This window comes from Leuciscus leuciscus, assembly GCF_965113295.1.
Source record: "Leuciscus leuciscus genome assembly, chromosome: 2".
Classification (NCBI taxonomy): domain Eukaryota; kingdom Metazoa; phylum Chordata; class Actinopteri; order Cypriniformes; family Leuciscidae; genus Leuciscus; species Leuciscus leuciscus.
In genome coordinates this window covers 7,733,850-7,752,719 of record NC_138726.1, presented here as the reverse complement: position 1 = coordinate 7,752,719, position 18,870 = coordinate 7,733,850, and the positions used below count along the sequence as shown (strand labels likewise).

The window sequence follows — 18,870 nt, the reverse complement described above, 5'->3', positions numbered from 1 at the left end:
CTACTTAAATGTCCTAATTTAACTAAGGCCTAATCCTGGCTTAGTCTAAGCCTTGTCTGTTAAAACATTCTATGGTTAAAACGGGCCACAAAGTTTAATGACGGTGTTTCACACAATTGCCATTAGTTTCAAGAAACAATTACCCACAATTTGGGAATTTGGAATTGAAAAGTGTTTTGGATTTACTTTTCTTATATAAAGGGGTCATCGGATGCCCATTTTCCACAAGTTGGTATGATTCTTTAGGGTCTTCATGTAAAGTTTGTAACATGCTTTGGTTAAAATTCCTCAATGGTTGTGTAAAACAACACCCTTTTTACCTCCTCAAAAACAGCTCTGTTCACAGCGACCCGTTTTGGTGCATGTCTCTTTAAATGACAATGAGGTTATCTTTAATAATAACCTGCCTTGGTGGACAGTATACAAATGGCTGAGGGCGGAAATATGCTAATACGGGACAGTCTGTCAGCGGTCGTGGGCGGAGCATGAGCAATATGACATCATATTGTTCAGAAAATCCAAACGGCTTGATTATTGGGAGTGTTTAGGCTTTTTGAGGATTAAAAAAAAAAAGGAGTGAATGAATGTTTTTCATTGTATGGTGGTTGTGTCCACATACTGCAAAGACATTTATATGCAAACATTTTTTTGCATCCGATGACCCCTTTAAGGAACACTCACCGGCCACTTTATTAGGTGTACCTTGCTAGTACCACCTTTTGCCTTCAGAACTGCCTAATTCTTTGTGTTAATATGATGCTGGAAACATTCCTCATGGGAGATTTTAGTCCACGGTTACCTGATATCATCACGCAGTTTCTGCAGATTTGTCGGCTGCACATCCATGATGTGAATCTCTCGTTCCAACACATCCCAAAGGTGCTCTATTAGATTGAGATCTGGTGAGTTTGGAGGCCATTTTTGTATAATGAACTCACTGTCATGTTCAACAAACTAGTTTGAGGTGATTTGAGCTTTGTGATGTTATCCTGCTGGAAGTAGCCATCAGAAGATGGTTATATGGTCATAAAAGGATTGACTTGGTCTGCAGTAATACTGATGTAGGCTGAGGTGTTGAAAAGATGCTCTATTGGTACTAAGAGGCCCAAAGTGTGCCAAGAAAATCTCCTCTACACCATTACAGCACCAGCAGCCTGAACCGTTGAGACAAGGCAGGATGGATCATGTTGTTTATGCCAAATTCTGAAATCCAGACTCATCAGACCAGGCAATGTATTTCCAATCTTCTATTGTCCAGTTTTGGTGATCTTGTGTGAATTGTAGCCTCAGTTTGCTGTTCTATTCTCACAGGAGTGTCACCGGTGTGTCTTCTGCTGCTGTAGCTCTTCTGCTTCAAGGGTTGATGTGTTGAACGTTCAGAGTGTTTATTTGAGTTACTGATGCCTTTCTATCAATTTCAACCAGTCTGGTCATTCTCCTCTGACCTCTGGCATCAACAAGGCATTTACGTGAAAATCCCAGTAGATCAGCATTTTCTCAGACCAGCCCGTCTGGCACCAACAACCATGAAACATTCAAAGTCACTTCAATTTAATTTCTTCTCCATTCTGATGCTCAGTTTGATCTTCAGCAGATCATCTTGATCATGTCTACATGCCTAAATGCATTGAGTTGCTGTCATGTGATTGGCTGATTAGATATTTGCATTAATGAGCAGTTGAGCAGGTGCAAGAAAGTGGCCGGAGTAAAACCATAAAAAATGGTGATTCTCTGACCCTTGACATATTAAGTTTATAATTATGAATTTATTATTACAATTCCTCGCAAAATGTTACATTTTGTTTAAAATGATTCTTTGTTTATTTTCATGAAAGAAATGTATATTTTTAATCTTTAAAGAACTGTTGCTTGTAAGACTCTTCTGTACTTGACTAAGTTAAGTAAAATTAACAAAGAAAATAAGTTAACTTTGCCAAGTAAAGTTCGTTGAGTAATTTCTACTTAGCTGAAGTGTACTTTGCAAGTACATTTTACTCAAAACAATATAACACTGAATTATGCTATGCTTTTAAAGTGTATGCTTTACTTCGAACATCTACAGTAGGTCAATAATGCAGTAGATTTTGTAGAAGTAATGTGGTACCCACCCAAAGATCAACATTTTTGCTCATCAAATGTTAGTGGAACATGTTTCTTAGAAAAACAAACATGTTTAACAAAAGAACCCAATCAGTGTCCGTGAAGGGTCATGCCAATGCCAGTGATGTTCTTGGGAAAAATTAAGCCATTATTGTCTAGGGACAGCACAGGCTGTGAGGACTGTTTGACACAATGTTTGGCAGCTTGACACATGATTCATGTTCAGCAGATTCACTATTGTCCTCACACAATGGATGTTAAAGGGATAGTTCACCCAAAAATTAAAAATTCTGTCATCATTCACTTTTTGGGTGAACTATGCATTTTAAGGTGCACCATTCAGAATTAAATTGAGAATGCCTTTTAAATTCTAATTCAATTCCTGAATTTGATTTGAGGAAGCAAACAGGATCGAATTTTAATGTAAGGAAGTAGAATTCAATCTGACTGAAATCTTACAGTAATTGTTAACAAGAAAAGCTTGTCGAAACAAACGTTGACCTCATGAAAGTTTAAAAAGCCTTGAAATGATGATGTAAGCAGTAGTTGACATTTACTTCTTTTTTTTACAGCTATTAATAAATTAATTATAATACAGCATTGTATCATTATAAATTGAGTTTATTGCTGATAAATCTGCAAAGCAAATGATATTTGCTGATCAAAGATAGATTTACAATTGTTTAATCATTGACGAATCATCAGAAAAGCTACATGGATTATAGTCATTATAACTACATAATACCTCTTTATATTCCTACGTGACATTTAGCATATATGTTGTCAGTTGTCTTTCATGGATATGTCACAGAACCCATTTAACATTCAGACCTCACTGCAATATTACTTCACTCTCTCAGCCCTGCCATTTTTCCATGTTCACAAAATTTTTCCATGTTCACAAAGTTCACAAAATTTCTTCTTACTATGAAATTAAATTTGACAAAATGTTCAGAAGGGTCATGGACCTATAGTTTTTATAGCCCTGTATGATTTTATCTGTACTACTAGATTTATAACTTCTTTGACCTCACAGTGATTTATTACTCTACAACGGACATATCGACCAAACATTAAGGTCATTCTATGATGATTCATAAGGTGATAACAAAATTATTTGCCCTCTATTTACAAATATATTATGCTGGATTTGTTGACACTTTTTATTTGATTTTAGAGAGACTCCAATGGATTTGTTAGTACATATATCAATTGACTAGAATTAATTAACTTAATGACTGTCAATTAAATAAGCAAATTAATACATTTAAAAAGTACCAATGCATGAAGTAACAATAAACAGAATAAACAGCGCCATCTGGTGTCTAAATGAGCGCTATACTATAAGCAAACAAAACAGATTACAACGCCCATACATTCACAGATAAAAAGCATACTGCATTTTTTCGTGAAAGCATATTTATTGTATCTAATATACTGTCATATTGCAGTGCTCATCTCGATTTTAGATGAAAGGGTGTAATTCCTCCTCCACTCCAGAGGGCGCTCGTGTGCGTCATGCTGAACCGCCACTGTGGGAAACACACACGAAGCAGAAGCGGAACAAGCGGCGCAGCGTCCATGAAACTGGCGTGCTGAGCAACAGAAAAACAATATTTTTTCCTATAAGTATTCGGATTTATTAAGTGAAAATGCCGGACTTAGCGGTAGAAAGGGTCGTCGTTCATCCCCTGGTGCTACTGAGTGTCGTGGACCATTTTAACAGGTAAATATGAGTGTTGTGGAGTTGCTGTGGTAAAACTGTTAACTCACTGTCATTATGTCAATGAAAGTAGCCGCTGCAAGCTAAAGGCTAACTGGATGCAGTCACAGTCTTTAGTAAAAACAATGAAAAGATGCAACATTTTAAGTGTTTATCCATTGAGGCATATTATGGTGTCGCATATCGGCTGAACTTAATCACATTAAAGTTTATGTTAAAAATGTCGTCTTGTAAAGGCACAGATATCTGTAAGTCAGTTATGATTATTAACATGTAACATGTAGCTAACTTACAGATGATTTTATTCGCAAGAAGGGCTGTAAGCTATCCAACAATGAAAATTCAATACACACACTAAATAATTGAATAGTCTACTATAATAATTTCGATATTAAACCAAAGTATTGCTCGGTTTTTTGTTGTTGTAATATGTGCTTCATTTATTGCGATACATAACTTGCTGTATGACAAAAATCTATCTATATATGTAACCCTGGACCACAAAACTAGTCATATGAGTCATTTTTTTTTAAATTGAGATTCATATAAGCTGAATAAATAAGCTTTCCATTGATGTGTGGTTTGTTAGGATAGGATTATATTTGGCCGATATACAACTATTGAACATCTGGAATCTGAGGGTGCAAAAAAATCAAAACATTGAGAAAATCGTCTTTAAAGTTGTCCATTTATGTTCGTGATTGTGCTGCATCCACTCACAAAAATAAATGTTTTATATATTTACGGTAGGAAATGTACTAAATATCTTCATGGAACATGATCTTTACTTACATTTACATTTACATTTAGTCATTTAGCAGACGCCCTTATCCAAAGCGACTTTCAAATTAGGACTAAGTTCAGCGAGTCGTTCTTTACTTAATGTGCTAATGATTTTTGGCATAAAAGAAAAATCGATAACTTTGACCCATAAAATGTATTGTTGGCTATTGCCACAAATATACCCGTGCGACTTATGACTGGTTTTGTGATCCAGGGTCACATATTAGTATAGATTCTAGAATAAACAAAGCTTTCTGCACAGATTTATAGTGTTATACATGATCTGAAACAGCTTAGGCTATATATATATATTCAAAGAGCCATACATTTATACATTCAAAAACATTCTATTTGTTTGTATTGTTTGTAAATCTTGTGTTTGTTTGGTAGGATCGGTAAAGTTGGCAGTCAGAAGCGAGTTGTTGGTGTTCTGCTGGGTTCATGGCATAAGAAAGTGCTTGATGTGTCCAACAGCTTCGCTGGTAAGTTTGCATCTCTTGGTGTAAAATGCATTTCTTTCTCGTTGAAATATAATGTAAGTAATGTTTAGTAATTGTGTGCCAGTGCCTTTTGATGAGGACGACAAGGATGATTCAGTTTGGTTCCTCGACCACGACTATCTGGAGAATATGTACGGCATGTTCAAGAAAGTCAATGGTAAGATCCATCGCTTAACTATGCACATGTCAATAACCAATGTTATGTTTTATACAATCTGTTATGTCATTGTTATAGAACATGATCTCATATGCCAGGTCTAATAAGAGGTATTGTTTGTTTCTTTCAATTCTAGCACGGGAGCGAATAGTTGGGTGGTACCACACGGGCCCAAAGCTGCACAAGAATGATATTGCCATAAATGAGCTCATGAAACAGTACTGCTCCAATTCGGTATGTAACACTGTTTATTTTAATACTGTATTAACTTAGTTATAATGGGTTGAGTAAAATTTCATTCTAAAATTAAAAACAGATATATTTAGCATAAAATTATACAAAATAATATTTATTTTATATACATTTTTAAAATATTTAGTATGATTTTATGCAAAATATTCTATATTTTTATCTGTAATATCTAGGGATGCACCGGTCAGGATTTTTGCAGACAACCTGCTCTAAATGAAGATGTGCAATTAATTTACCATGGTTTAATATTTTTGTAAAAAAAAATTATCAATACAAATCATATTTAATAAAAATATAAACAAAAGCTTTGTTTTAGAACTATTAACTTTGTCTGCATTGTGAATTTTTTTATTTCCACTGTCATTCTCGATAGTGATTCTCAATACATAATTTTTTTTACTGAATGCTTGAATTCCAGGCAGTTCAACACATATAACTATGACGTATAAGTCACAATTGAAGTCTTATATTACCTATTGTTATTATTTTGATTTACATTAATGCAGTTTGGCAGAGGATTTAAATGTAATGAAAATAACACCTTAATGTTTCTAAAAATAGGCTTAATTTTCTTTATGCAATATATAATTTCCTATTTTGATTTTGGGTTGAAACGCATCCTGTACATATTCTTGACATGTTTTTATGAGGTTCGCCCACCATACAGGAGAAACGGCTTCATTTAAGCTCATTCAAATCCTTTGTATTTTCCTAAAGGTTTTAGTCATTATTGATGTGAAACCCAAAGACCTGGGATTGCCAACTGAAGCTTACATCTCAGTGGAGGAAGTGCATGATGTAAGTATTTGTACAGTTCTATTATACATTAAGTTATGTTTGTGTCTTTCATGCTAATGGTTGACATTTATTCTTTGCTGAAGGACGGAACTCCCACTTCCAAGACGTTTGAACATGTGACCAGTGAGATCGGAGCAGAGGAGGCGGAGGAAGTGGGTGTAGAGCATTTGTTGCGGTAAGACGGAGACAAACTTGTACATTAATGATTATCTGATTCAGTTTACATGTATTAAAGTGCCCCAATTATGCTTTTTTAGATATGTGATCCTGGACCACAAAACCAGTCACATGGGTCAATTTTTTTAAATTGAGATGTATACACCATCTGCAAGCTGACTAAATAAGCTTTCCATTGATGTATGATTTGTTAGGATAGAACGATATTTAGCCGAGATACAACTATTTGAAAATCTGGAATCTGAGGGTGCAAAAAATCGAAACATTGAGAAAATCTCCTTTAAAGTTGTCCATTTATGTTCTCGATTGTGCTGCATTCACTCACAAAAATAAATGTTTTATATATTTACGGTAGGAAATTTACAAAATATCTTCATGGAACATGATCTTTACTTAATATCCTAATGATTTTTGGCATAAAAGAAAAATCTATAATTTTGACCCATAAAATGTATTGTTGGCTATTGCCACAAATATACCCATGCGACTTATGACTGGTTTTGTGATCCAGGGTCACATATTACCTGTCATGTAGTGTGATATAGCTGTCTGTGAATGTAAAAGGTCTGCAAACTTTGAAAGATCAAAGTGCACAACAAATGGAGTTATTGTCTCACAAAAGAAAGCATCGATTCAAGTCGTTAGTAATTTCAGTCTCACTTCCTGCACAATCCTACATAGGTTTGTAACAGATTTGCAAAAGGCCAGACTATGGTCTTCATTGGTCTACTTTGACCCACCTTAAAAACTGTTTTGTGATAGGTAAAGCCTGGAAGAGTTTGCTTCGTGTTGTCGACATTACTAGAAGACGGTATTTTATGCGCTGCTAAAGCAAATCCACTTTGCTTGCACTTCCAAAGATGAGGACTCGTGCTGGAATCGATACGGCATCGATACGCCATTGTTACTGTTTGTATCGCTGTTTATGCAAATGCTGAAGTTTAGATATGTTACTGATTGTAAGCGGTCGACCAATCACAACAGACTGTGCCATCTGACCAATCAGAGCAGAGTAGGTTCTTGGAAAGAAGGGGTTTAGAGAGATTGAATCTTTTATCAAATTGTTTTAGACACCATGAGAAGAAAGTTGATGCTGCGATGTATATTAGGAGAAAATTTGTGTTTTCTTGACCTTGGATGCATGTACACTATTGTAGGAGACCTCCCTAAAATTAGGAACCTTTAAAATGGCATAATAGGGGCACTTTTTTAATCATCTCTAAGTAAGCAACCTAGTTTATTTATTCTCATGATGCTTTCTTGCAGTGATATCAAGGACACAACTGTTGGCACTTTGTCACAACGCATCACCAATCAGGTGCACGGCCTGAAAGGGCTCAACTCCAAGCTGTTGGATATCAAGAGCTACCTGGAGAAGGTTGCGACCGGAAAACTGCCCATCAATCACCAGATCATTTATCAGCTGCAGGACGTGTTCAATCTGCTGCCTGATGTCAACCTGCTGGAGTTCGTCAAGGCCTTCTACCTCAAGACCAACGACCAGATGCTTGTGGTCTATCTGGCCTCGCTCATCCGCTCTGTAGTGGCGCTCCATAATCTCATCAATAACAAAATCGCCAACCGTGATGCTGAAAAGAAAGAGGGCCAAGAGAAAGATGACAGCAAGAAAGAGAAGAAGGATGAGAAGGATAAAGATAAGGACAAAGACAAGGAGAAGGGAGATGCTGCAGCCAAGAAAGATGACAAAAAGGAAAAGAAATAAACCTGAACTGGCATGAACTTGGGCTTACACAATCTTGGCTGAATAAAGGAGCAAGTCTGCGTTTCTTTGCCTCCTCTTTTAACAAGCTCCAGGCTAAATCGGCCATTGTGTCTGTCTTTTTGATATAAAGGACTTATATTCTGTTGTGATTAAAAGAGAGAAAGAAATTCACTTCAAATGTTCTTTTCTTTCTTGATGTTTTGGTCCTGATCAAGGTTGACCAATTTACATTTATATTAGTTCCATTATTAGACCATCAGAATATCAGGACAAGTGTCCAGTGTTACAGCAAAGCCCAACTGCAGCCATGTCATTGTGTCATTGTATTTACACTGAGATTTCTTCTTTTTTTTATCATAAACAGCAGTAAAACAAGCTCCTGTGGCCTAACCTGTTTTATTTTGTTCACAACAAGTCTGTTACAAGTTCACAAAAGCACATTCTCAAAACATGTCTACTGTAGTGTTTATTCAAATGCATTTTTTCTCTACTAGTTTATAAAAGAACAGAAATAATGTGCTCTAAAAAAGTACATTTTGCTTTACAAGTTTGACCAAAAATACCATACGTTATTGTTGAAGAAGAGTTATTTTTAAGTTAAAATTCAGCAGAGATATACCGATATTAATTTTCTTTGTGCTGATTAAGAAACTGAAGACAAAACGCAGAAGGTCAGTTTGTACATGCAATCCTCTGAGGAGCACAGGCCAATGAGGAGGACTAGATATTCTTGTCACTATGATGAATTTCTTCTGCTTCTTTCTTCTTACATTTGATCCCAAAAAGACTGAGGATCTTCACCAACATCAGGTCGACGATTTCCTCTTCCTCAGAAGGCTGAGGATCAGAAGAGTCATTTCAGTTATTAAAACTTAAACCATATTCGGTACGTGCAGTGTTATTGACTTCACCTGTCAGTGGTTTTAATGTTGTGGCTGACTAGGCCGCCTTTACATTACATGGTTCAAGTGACCCAATTCCCAACAGATCGGACATGATGACCCATGAATGTACAAGCAGGAAAAAAGCACATGGATTCTGATATTCTCAGATCGGTTTCTGGCCTCATTCATATGTGGAAATAAATCTGATATGAATCTGTTACGTGCATGTGAAAGTGATGGAGGCGAATGAACCGCAATCACATGACTCTTTTCAATGGAGCAATGGAGGACGAAGGCTCAACTCAATGTTTTGCTGACCTTTAAAGATGATGTGGAAAGCAAAAGATTGTATTCTCATTTCGTCTGCATCCATCGCAGCGTTTTTACTTCCCTTTCAGACTACCGGTAAGCTTTTCCGGGTCAGTACGTCTACCTTGGGTTGTTCCAATGTAAATGTTATAATGTAAAGCAGATATAGGATATGGGTCACTTTTAAAAGAAGATAAAGTCAATCGAAATTGGGCATCAAGACCTGCAGTGTAAATGCAGCTAACAGTAGTTACTCGGTATCAGTAGTTAGTTAGACTGAAATATGAAAGTGACTCGTATAACACCTGGTGATCCTGCTGTTCTTCACTGAACGCCTCAAGGATGACTGAGACAAAGAGGGTCAGAATCACAAACGTAATGAAGATGACACAAGTGGAGATGATGAGCGCGCCGAGCACGGGATCAGATTCCATCACCTGTAGAGATAACGCAAAAGCTTTTCGGTAACACTTTACATTTGTTAAAGGGATAGTTCACTTTGAAATTAATTTTTGGTATGTTTTAGCTTACCTCAAGGGCATCCAAGATGTAGGTGTCTTTTTTTCCACAGTAGTTTCAATTTTGATATTTTTAGGTCAAACCGTTCTTGTCTGTCAGTCATATAATGCAGGTCTATGGTCACTGTCTCAAAGAGCATGCACAGAGTCCAAATTAAAACAATTCCCCGTCGTCCAAATTAAACAATTCCCCATCGTAAGTACACATTGATGGCCTAAGACACGAAACGAGCGGTTTGTGTGAGAAAACGAACAGTATTTATATCGTTTTTACCACTTATACACAGCCACGTCCAAGTGATCTGATCTGACGTGTGCGCAGACTGGTGCATAGATATATACACACTAGATGTCACCTTGTCTACGGCAGTTCATTGGAACGAATGTCTTTAAGGCGACATCTAGTGTATCTATGCTCCAGTCTGTGCACACGTCAGATCAGATCACTTGGACATGGCTGTGTATAAGCGATAAAAACGATATAAATACTGTTCGTTTTCTCACACAAACCGCTCGTTTCGTGTCTTAGGCCATCAATGTGTACTTACGATGGGGAATTTTTTTATTTGGACTCTGTGCATGCTCTTTGAGATAATGACCATAGACCTGCATTATATGACTGACAGACAAGAACGGTTTGACCTAAAAATATCAAAATTGAAACTACTGCGGAAAAAAAGACACCTACATCTTGGATGCCCTTGAGGTAAGCTAAAACATACCAAAAATGTATTTCAAAGTGAACTATCCCTTTAATGTTAGTTGATAAAAAATGTTCTTCGTGTTAGTTCAAAGTGCATTAACTAATGTTAACAGATACAACTTTTGGTCTTAAAACTATTAGTAAACATTAACTAAAATTAATTAATGTTGTAGAATAATTGTTTATTGTTAGTTCATGTTAAGTAATGGAGTTACCAGCTTTTCTGTGTTGCTTTCCCAGTCTTGGCCTGTAAATCATTTTACATACCTCATCATAATTGAACAAGCCAAACTGCAAACTGAAGATTGTCTTGAGCGCATCTGGGAACGTTTTGTACGAGTACAGCTTCCATCCAAATATTAGATTGCACTATCGAAAACAAATAAATGGTATTAAACCTTTTTAAAAACTGACTGAAATGCACCCAAAATGGAAGTCTATGGGGCAGCCATTCAATGTTTGCTGCATAGACTTCAATTGTGCTCCTGTCAAAAGATAGTTTTTTGCTTTTTTAAATATCAAATCTTTTATTAAATAAAAATTTATAAAACGGAGCAAACAGAAATTGTCTGTTGTACTGTGGCTGCTTTAGAGCTCGAAGGTGTCTTGCTGTTTTTCAATGTTAAGATACTTTTATGAGCCTATTTTACCAAAACAGTATTTTAAAGTCACCATGAAATCAAAATTGACAATTCTTATTTTTTATTTTCTCTGATGATGTATTTACTGGTGTGAGGGCGGGACAACCTGTCACTCACATGAGATCGACCAATAGCAAAACGAAACCATCCAAACAACCCAATCAATTCCCCATGGACAAAATCATGTCCTGCCTAGAGTTGTCAAAACGTACTGACATTAGATACCAGCATTTCCCTCTAGCATTTTGAGCACTGTTGAATGGATTCTTAAACACCTCTGATTGGCCATTATGTTGACGCGCCCAACATGTATGTCTGTGATTGGTTACAATGATCAACACTTCAAAAACACTTCATCGAGCGCTTACAGTACGGATCCACTTGTCCGTGCAACGCTTCTGTCGCGCCACACTCCACTTCATTCCTATGGGTGACGTCAAGCGACTTTAACGTGCCCGCAAAGCATCCCGGGAAGGCGGCGCAGCATTTGGAAAAGAGCTGGCCGATGCCCATCTTTATGCAAATGAATCCGTTGAACACGACGCGACTATCCAATAGAAGTAGAGCACATGGAGACTGGGCGAATCATGAGCCGCTGGCTCAAAACCACGCCCATAGCGGTAAACTTGAGGAATGCCCATCAATGTACAATTTACAAATGAGGGGAGGCGTCGCGACACCACGCTTCAGTCGTTTTGCAAAAGTGGATCTGTACCGTTACACGGATACACGCGGAAAGCGTTTGAAAGCGGCGTCTATCAGCGGATCCGTCTATCAGCGGATATAATAGGAATCCGCTGATAGACACCTGCTTTTAAACGCTCCCGTGTGTATCTATGTAAGCGCTCGTTGAAGAGCGTCAAATATGTCATTGTTGATCATTGTAGCTAATCACAGACATATACTGTAAGTTGAGCGCATCAACACAATGGCCAATCAGAGTTGAACACGTCAACACAATGGAAAAATCAGAGGTATTTAAGATTCCGTTTAACAGCGCTCAAAATGCTAGAGGGTAATGTTGGTATCGTAACATTTTTTAAGTTTCAGTAACGACTTGGTACCGAAGTCAGTACTTTTGACAACTCTCTGCCCTACATTTTTTTCTCATTCAAGAGGCCGTTTCACTCGGATATACAGCCCAATGGGGAAGAAAAGACTATCACAACTTCTGTTTCATGTTGTCTTTAAACCGTTATTGACAGTAAAAAGTTGTTGCCCCTTACAGAGAGAGAATAGGCCACGAGGATAATGAAGATAACCACAATGAAACTGGACATTTCGTTCCATGCCCGCTGCAGGGAGGAGGTGATGAGGTGTAGTTTAGGGTTGAGTCTCAGCAGATGCCAGAGTTTCACACAGGCCAGAAGAACCAAGAAAGCCATGAGATATCCCAGTGTAGCATCTATGACAGCTGTGTCATGGAAACTGGGAAACCTAAAATACAGGAATAGCATTTTTAACATATTCAGTTTACCCATCCATCCATCCATTCTCCAAACCGCTTGTCCTATGTAAGGTCGTGGGATGTTCAATTCATGCTCATATCAAAATATTGGAAAGAAAAGAAAAGATCTACTTACTGATCTTTGTGTTTCTGGTAGTATTCAATGTCTTGGTCTCCTTGCACTGTTCTCTTGATGAACACTGATAATGAACTCCAACTTAAAATGATGATGGCCAGGTCTAACAGATTCCACTTGTTTTTGAAGTACGCCCATTTCTGCCGCTTTAACAGCTTTCCCTGTTCAACCACAAATGTGAATGGTTTAATATGAGCATTGCAGTTTAAGGAACGGTTCACCCAAAAGTTCAATTTCTATCATTATTTACTTAAGTACTTCTTTATTCTATAAAACAAAAGAAGGAGATGTTTAGTAGGGGTGTAACGGTACACATAAGTCATGGTTCGGTACGTACCACAGTTTTGGTGTCACAGTTCGATACTAGTACGGTACAACAGGAAAAAGCAACAAATCCCCAATGCTAGGTTTCTTTTTTATTTATTTTGAACAGACAGTAGTGCAAATTACAGTTTGATCCACCAAGCATTTAGTCCCCCTTAAATTAGTTGATACAGTTCAGCCTCCTTAAGTGTATTAAGCACTAAGCAGTAAACATAATGCACTCTTGCATAGGTTATATTTTTTTGTAGGGCAAAAGGTATTTGGTCACAATCAGCTACAAATCTGAAAAGCATCTCTTGTGTTATAAAAGTACAAAATAAATAGATTTTTTTTTCTATTTCATGTAAAGACGGAAGGAGAAAATGTGTCATGATTCTGCCATCTAGTCCTTGTCTTTCTTTTAGTCTTGAGGCAGGATCATGAGATAGACCCATGTTTTGTGTGCAAGCACATGGCCTTGTGTTTGGGCTGTGTGCTTGTGTTGTCTTGTTCTCTTGCCCCGCCCCCTTGTTATCCTCATTTTGTCCTTATTATCTAATCAGTATCACCTGTTGTCATTATGAGTTTCTCCCTATTTAATCCCCTTGTGTTTGCTGTCCTGTGCTGGTTCATTGTCATACATTGTGAAATACTACCTGTGAGTACCCTGTCTTAGTAAATAGTATTGTGTAGTTTTCGATCTTGTATTTGCTGTCTGTTTATAGTCTAGTTTGGTCATCCCTTGTTCGTTTTGCCCCCTCGTGGTTTTTGTTTTCCCTGTTTTCAATAAATGTTGTATAATTGCATACAGTCTGCACTTGGGTTCATCTGCTATCCTCATAACAAAAAGAGCCTACTTCACCTTTCCAAGAAGAGACAGTGAGTGAAGTGGAACAAGATACTTCCCATTTCCAGGACACGCATATTTCATCACTGCATGGACCGTAGTAGTGAGACTTCCACGGCACAAATCATTATAACGGTGGAAACAACTTAAAATACTCTGGCGTTTATTGTCATACAGATAAGTGTAAGACAGCATTCAAAACTGTAAAGGGTCTATTTGTATTTGTGCACACTCACAAAGATTGTGCTTTTGTAAAATAAAGAAATCAAACAGATGCTGCTTTCTGCCACCCTGGTTTCCTTTCTGTGAAGTTTGAGGAGTGCGTCCCAAAAATGAATTGAAACTCAGTGCATAGGCTACTAGCAGGCTCTTGCGTGCCACCTGAACTCTTGTTTTGGGTTGGTGGGTAGATCATCTCTTCTGCTCTTTCATGTTTTGGTGGTTAGCAAACAGCATTGCATTACCACGTGCGCCCCCTTCTGGATTGGATCGTCTGTGACAATGTATTCGTCGTCTGATTGCATGCACTGAACCGTGACGTCTATACCGTGACAGTTTGGAACGAATACATGTACCTTTACACCCCTAATGTTTAGACATGATCTTCAAGCTACTCTTTTCCATATAAAGAAAATGAATGGTCAGTCAAGCTCCAAAAATAATAAAAAAGGAAAAAAAGCTCATATGCACTACATTCCAAATATTTCAGTTTGTTCCTTGTGAAAAGCTGATGAATGGCTTAAGAGGAAATGAAATATAGCACACAAGTCTACTGTTATTGTACTTTTATGGTTTCTTTTTATCAGTTTTGGAGCTTGACAGCTCACGCTTCACTTTCATTATATTTAAAAAGAGCTGCATGCTCTTGTGTTCTTCAAAATAAAGCTTCTGTATTGGCATCGATGGTTAAATTAAGAACTTTAACATCCATAGAACCTTTCCATTGCACAAAAGGTTCTTTATAGAGAAAAAAAGGTTCTTTAGATTATTCTTCACATTTAGAAAAAAAAAAAAGTTATTTTAAGAACTGAATACTGAAAGGTTCTTTGGTTAACTCAAAATGGTTCTTAAATGACATTCGCTGTGAAAACCCCCTTTTGGAACTTGTATTTTTACTGAGGAAAGAAAGTCATATGGGTTTAGAAAAACTCGACTGCGCGCAAATGATGAAAGAATTAAAACAATTTGGTGTGAACTATTCCTTTAAAATTTCAATGAAATTATGCTTTCGGAGAGCTGACCTGCAAATACATGTAGTAGAGGATGAAGAGGAAGTAAAAGACCTGAGACGCCATGAGAACCGACTGAAAGCCACCTGTGGACTGGTAGAGACGCACACTCTGCACAACGCTGCGAAACTGAAATGCGCCTGAAAAATAAGAAGTGTAAGCTCAGCTTTGCAATAAGACATGATGGTTTTATATAAATGGGAATGATTGTTCTTTTTCCTCACCCACTGCAGTGCTCTCCAGAATCAGTGTGACAATGCAGAACAGGTTGACATTAGCGTTGTACACCGTAAACTCTGTAAAAACCGCCCTTGTGTACACATCCAACCAGGTGGAGTCAAATAGATATTGAAGCTTCCTGTTGGTTGAAGGGAGGCATGTCATTAGGATAGTATGCATAAAATAAACGCTTGTGAAAAAGAAGTGTACTTTTAAACAGAGTATTTATTATGTAAATAATAGACTTTAAAAGAATATACTTAAGTGTGAATGGAATGGAATGTTTTCAGACACGTAAATATATGCTATGCAACTCAATGAAAATTAGCTAAACCTTAAGAGTGCTTTTTAGACCCACTCAAGTAGGGCTTAAGTACATCATTATATGTAGGCATGGCTACACAGACAGGGTTTAGATTAAGCAAGGATAAAATCTTAGTTCAATTAGGACATTTAAGTAGCTTTTATTAATATGCCTTAGAAAAAAACATTACTAGTGTGCATCTTGAAACAAAACAGGCACTGACATGTTTTAAGATATGTCAGGGCTTTAAAGGTAAAAAGTTAAATTTTTCTGTAATAATACTTTCTGTTATCCTAATTCAGTGTGCATTGAGAGTCACCTAATAGTGAGCCCTTGGCTGCATCTAAAATTGCATACTTCCCTACTATATAGTAGGCGAAAAACAGTATGTGAAAAAAGAAATATGTCTGAATTCACAGAACTCATAAAAGAGTGGGCAAAAAGTACTCGAATGACCTACTACTCCCAGCGAGATTCTGAAGTGTGCATATAATGGACACTTTACTATCCCATGAGGCCACAGGAGAGGATTTATGAATGGAGGTGAAGCGACATAACTGACACTGGTATGTCACATGATAATGACAACATGGCGAATGTATTCTTTGGGATGTGCTGGAATAGACTTTACAGAGTGATTGACTCTTGCATTGTCAGTTCAAGATCTTGACCAAAAATGAATGTACCTCTTGATGGAAATAACATCTCAACATTTATTTCCATCAATTATTATTGAAAATTATTATTCATGCTCCTCACAACCATTCTTTCACAGTTCTGATGAATCTGGACATTGTCATCCTGGAATATGGCCATGATGTGTCTTCCTACATGGTTATTAAAGAAATCTAAAGCTACACACTCCATCAGTTAGGGTTAGAAGAACTGTTGCCAAACATATAACATGCTAGAAACATAATAATCACTGCAATAATGATCCAATCATAGACTCTTAAGCATTTGCTTAAATCCAAACAGCAACTTTTTTTGGCGGGGCAGTGTCTAGAACATACTTTTTTAGTGGTCGTGAAGCACTTACTTATTCAAAACAAGTACCTACTCAAGAGAGTATGCGATTTCGGACGCAGCCACTCTGTTTGGTCCAACTAAAATGGAGGTCGTATTTATGCGATTACTCACCTGCTCGCGTTTTGCAGGTCAGAACCGAGGTCCATAACATAGCCTCCTCCTCTATAAAGTGCAATCATACCCCAAACGGGGACTGCTTTGAGCGTGGACTGGCTTTGGTACTGCCAAGCTGTGATGGTGTCCTCAGTGCCATTTACAAAATTAAACTCTTCCCAGCCTGGACCATAAGAGCCCATGTCCTCATTTTCCCAAGAGTAAGGGGCATTGCAGTGGGGAACAGCATGACGCATGGACTTAGCAATCTTGCAAGAGTCTCTCGTCACCCTAACTTGACGAAGACGAGCACCGCCAACAAGTTTTGAGTTTCCATCCGTTATAAAGCCTTGGAAATGAAAATGAAGTAATCATTAAACACATTAGTCAATAATGTGGATATTTACTGGAGCTTAGAGAGTACCTCCTGATACATAGTTTTTTTCCCACTATTAGGAGTCCTTATACAGTAGATCTGATGGCCCAGGACTAGTTTAAATACAAATTAAAGATGATTGTTGTGCACTGAGATATTCTTGACAAATCAAGATAATGAAACTACCTGGATATTTTCCAAACAGGTTACTAAGAAGTACAGTATTAGCCCAGGTGAACACATCATTGTGGTTCATACTGTCTGAAATGCCATAGCTGAAGCTCTGCCGGATGTGCTGTGTGAGGTAGAATCCGTTTTCATCTCGCTGACCATATGCCACCAAGAGCAGCATCCACAAGAACCCCAGAAAAACTGCAAAAGAAATACAGGTCTGTGTAAAACCGTTCTTTTACATAGTCATTGGCTGAAAGGGAACATTGTTTTCTCCTACCTAAAATCTCCACGATGAGCGCCCGTGCTTTCTGCTGTTTGACCATGTTTCTCCTAATCTTTTCAATATCACTGGAAGGTGGAGGCTCATAGAAGCTGTGTGTACAATCCCTCTTAGCAAGTCGCACTCCATTGAGATCTATTGAAGAGATTGTGATTGAATATAACAAATAAAAGATAAAAAAAAGATCTGATTAGGCTCTTTAAAATGAATATGAGAGACATTCCCCTATGAAAAACAAGTGCACTTTAGCATTCTTTTAGAAAGAGTATTATTACGGAAATAATATCCTTTAAAAGAGGATTCTTTAGGATGAACAGATTGTAATGTTTTTTGATCTTGAAATTAATTTCATAATTACTATTGTCAAATTTAGAAATCTACAAATGTACAAATTTTCTGAAGGGACTCGATCGCTTTATATGATGAACAGATTGAATTTAGTCTTTAACTCACATTTAAACATTCATCAGCTCACACATCAGTTGTGGTAAACGGACCAAAAAATTTTCGCTTGACGTGCGTGAACCAATGAGGTTCATTCTGGTGTTACGCAGCTTCAGAAAGAGGTTTGTTCTCTTGCGTCAAGCAGGTTCGGTTGAGCTTCTGTTTATGTCCGCTTATCAATGTTTAAATGTGAATAAAAGCCTAAATTCAATCTGTTCATCGTAAAAAGCGATCGAGTCTCTTCAGAAAATTTGGACTAAACCACTCAATTCATATGGATTAGTTTTACGATCTCTTTATGAACTTTATAAAGCGCCAAAGTGGTAGTTGCGTAGCTGTCAATGGAGGGACAGAAAGCTCAGATTTCATCAAAAAGATCTTCATTTGTGTTCCGAATATGAACGAAAGTCTCATGGGTTTTGAACGACATGAGGGTAAGTAAATAATGACAGAATTCACATTTTTGGGTGAACTATCCCTTTAAGATTTGAAGGACAACAACTGCATATTCAACACAATTAAGCTCATTTCTTTTCACAAGGGTTGGCTATATGATCCGCACATCTGATTTCCAATTACCTGAGCAAGTGGTTGTTTTCTTATGTAAAGTGTCAACAAGTTCTGCATCCTCAAAATTGATTTTTTTCACCACCAATGCAAAGAAAATTGCCAAACAAAACACCTGCCAAATGAAACGCACAATTACACAGTCAAAAAAACA

At 37.3% G+C, this 18,870-nt stretch overlaps 2 protein-coding genes across 2 annotated transcripts in view; one reads left to right on the top strand and one right to left on the bottom strand.

The window, feature by feature from the left end:
* The first annotated feature begins 3,639 nt into the window (after window positions 1-3,639).
* Window positions 3,640-8,589, top strand: psmd7 (proteasome 26S subunit, non-ATPase 7). Its single transcript, XM_082161332.1, has 7 exons — window positions 3,640-3,826; window positions 4,997-5,088; window positions 5,171-5,263; window positions 5,400-5,497; window positions 6,233-6,313; window positions 6,397-6,488; window positions 7,757-8,589. Exons 1-7 carry the CDS (start codon window positions 3,753-3,755, stop codon window positions 8,211-8,213), a joined length of 987 nt encoding a protein of 328 aa, XP_082017458.1. The 5' UTR covers window positions 3,640-3,752; the 3' UTR covers window positions 8,214-8,589.
* A 3-nt stretch (window positions 8,590-8,592) lies between these two features.
* pkd1l2b (polycystic kidney disease 1 like 2b) overlaps window positions 8,593-18,870 on the bottom strand; it is a 30,297-nt gene continuing 20,019 nt past the window's right edge. Inside the window, exons 24-34 of the mRNA XM_082161299.1 lie at window positions 18,729-18,831; window positions 17,703-17,840; window positions 17,438-17,623; window positions 16,894-17,224; window positions 15,455-15,588; window positions 15,243-15,370; window positions 12,852-13,012; window positions 12,495-12,705; window positions 10,895-10,996; window positions 9,712-9,843; window positions 8,593-9,050 (exon numbers count right to left, since the gene is read on the bottom strand). Of these exons, the coding sequence (XP_082017425.1) occupies window positions 8,934-9,050; window positions 9,712-9,843; window positions 10,895-10,996; window positions 12,495-12,705; window positions 12,852-13,012; window positions 15,243-15,370; window positions 15,455-15,588; window positions 16,894-17,224; window positions 17,438-17,623; window positions 17,703-17,840; window positions 18,729-18,831 (1,743 nt within the window). The 3' untranslated portion in view covers window positions 8,593-8,933. The remainder of the gene's footprint in view (window positions 9,051-9,711; window positions 9,844-10,894; window positions 10,997-12,494; window positions 12,706-12,851; window positions 13,013-15,242; window positions 15,371-15,454; window positions 15,589-16,893; window positions 17,225-17,437; window positions 17,624-17,702; window positions 17,841-18,728; window positions 18,832-18,870) is intronic.

Excerpts from the sequence above, each read along its gene's own strand:
- psmd7 (XM_082161332.1), top strand. The coding sequence starts at position 3,753 with ATGCCGGACTTAGCGGTAGAAAGGGTCGTCGTTCATCCCCTGGTGCTA. Across the intron at positions 5,264-5,399 it reads CATGTTCAAGAAAGTCAATG|CACGGGAGCGAATAGTTGGG; the intron begins GTAAGATCCATC and ends TTTCAATTCTAG. Across the intron at positions 5,498-6,232 it reads AACAGTACTGCTCCAATTCG|GTTTTAGTCATTATTGATGT; the intron begins GTATGTAACACT and ends ATTTTCCTAAAG.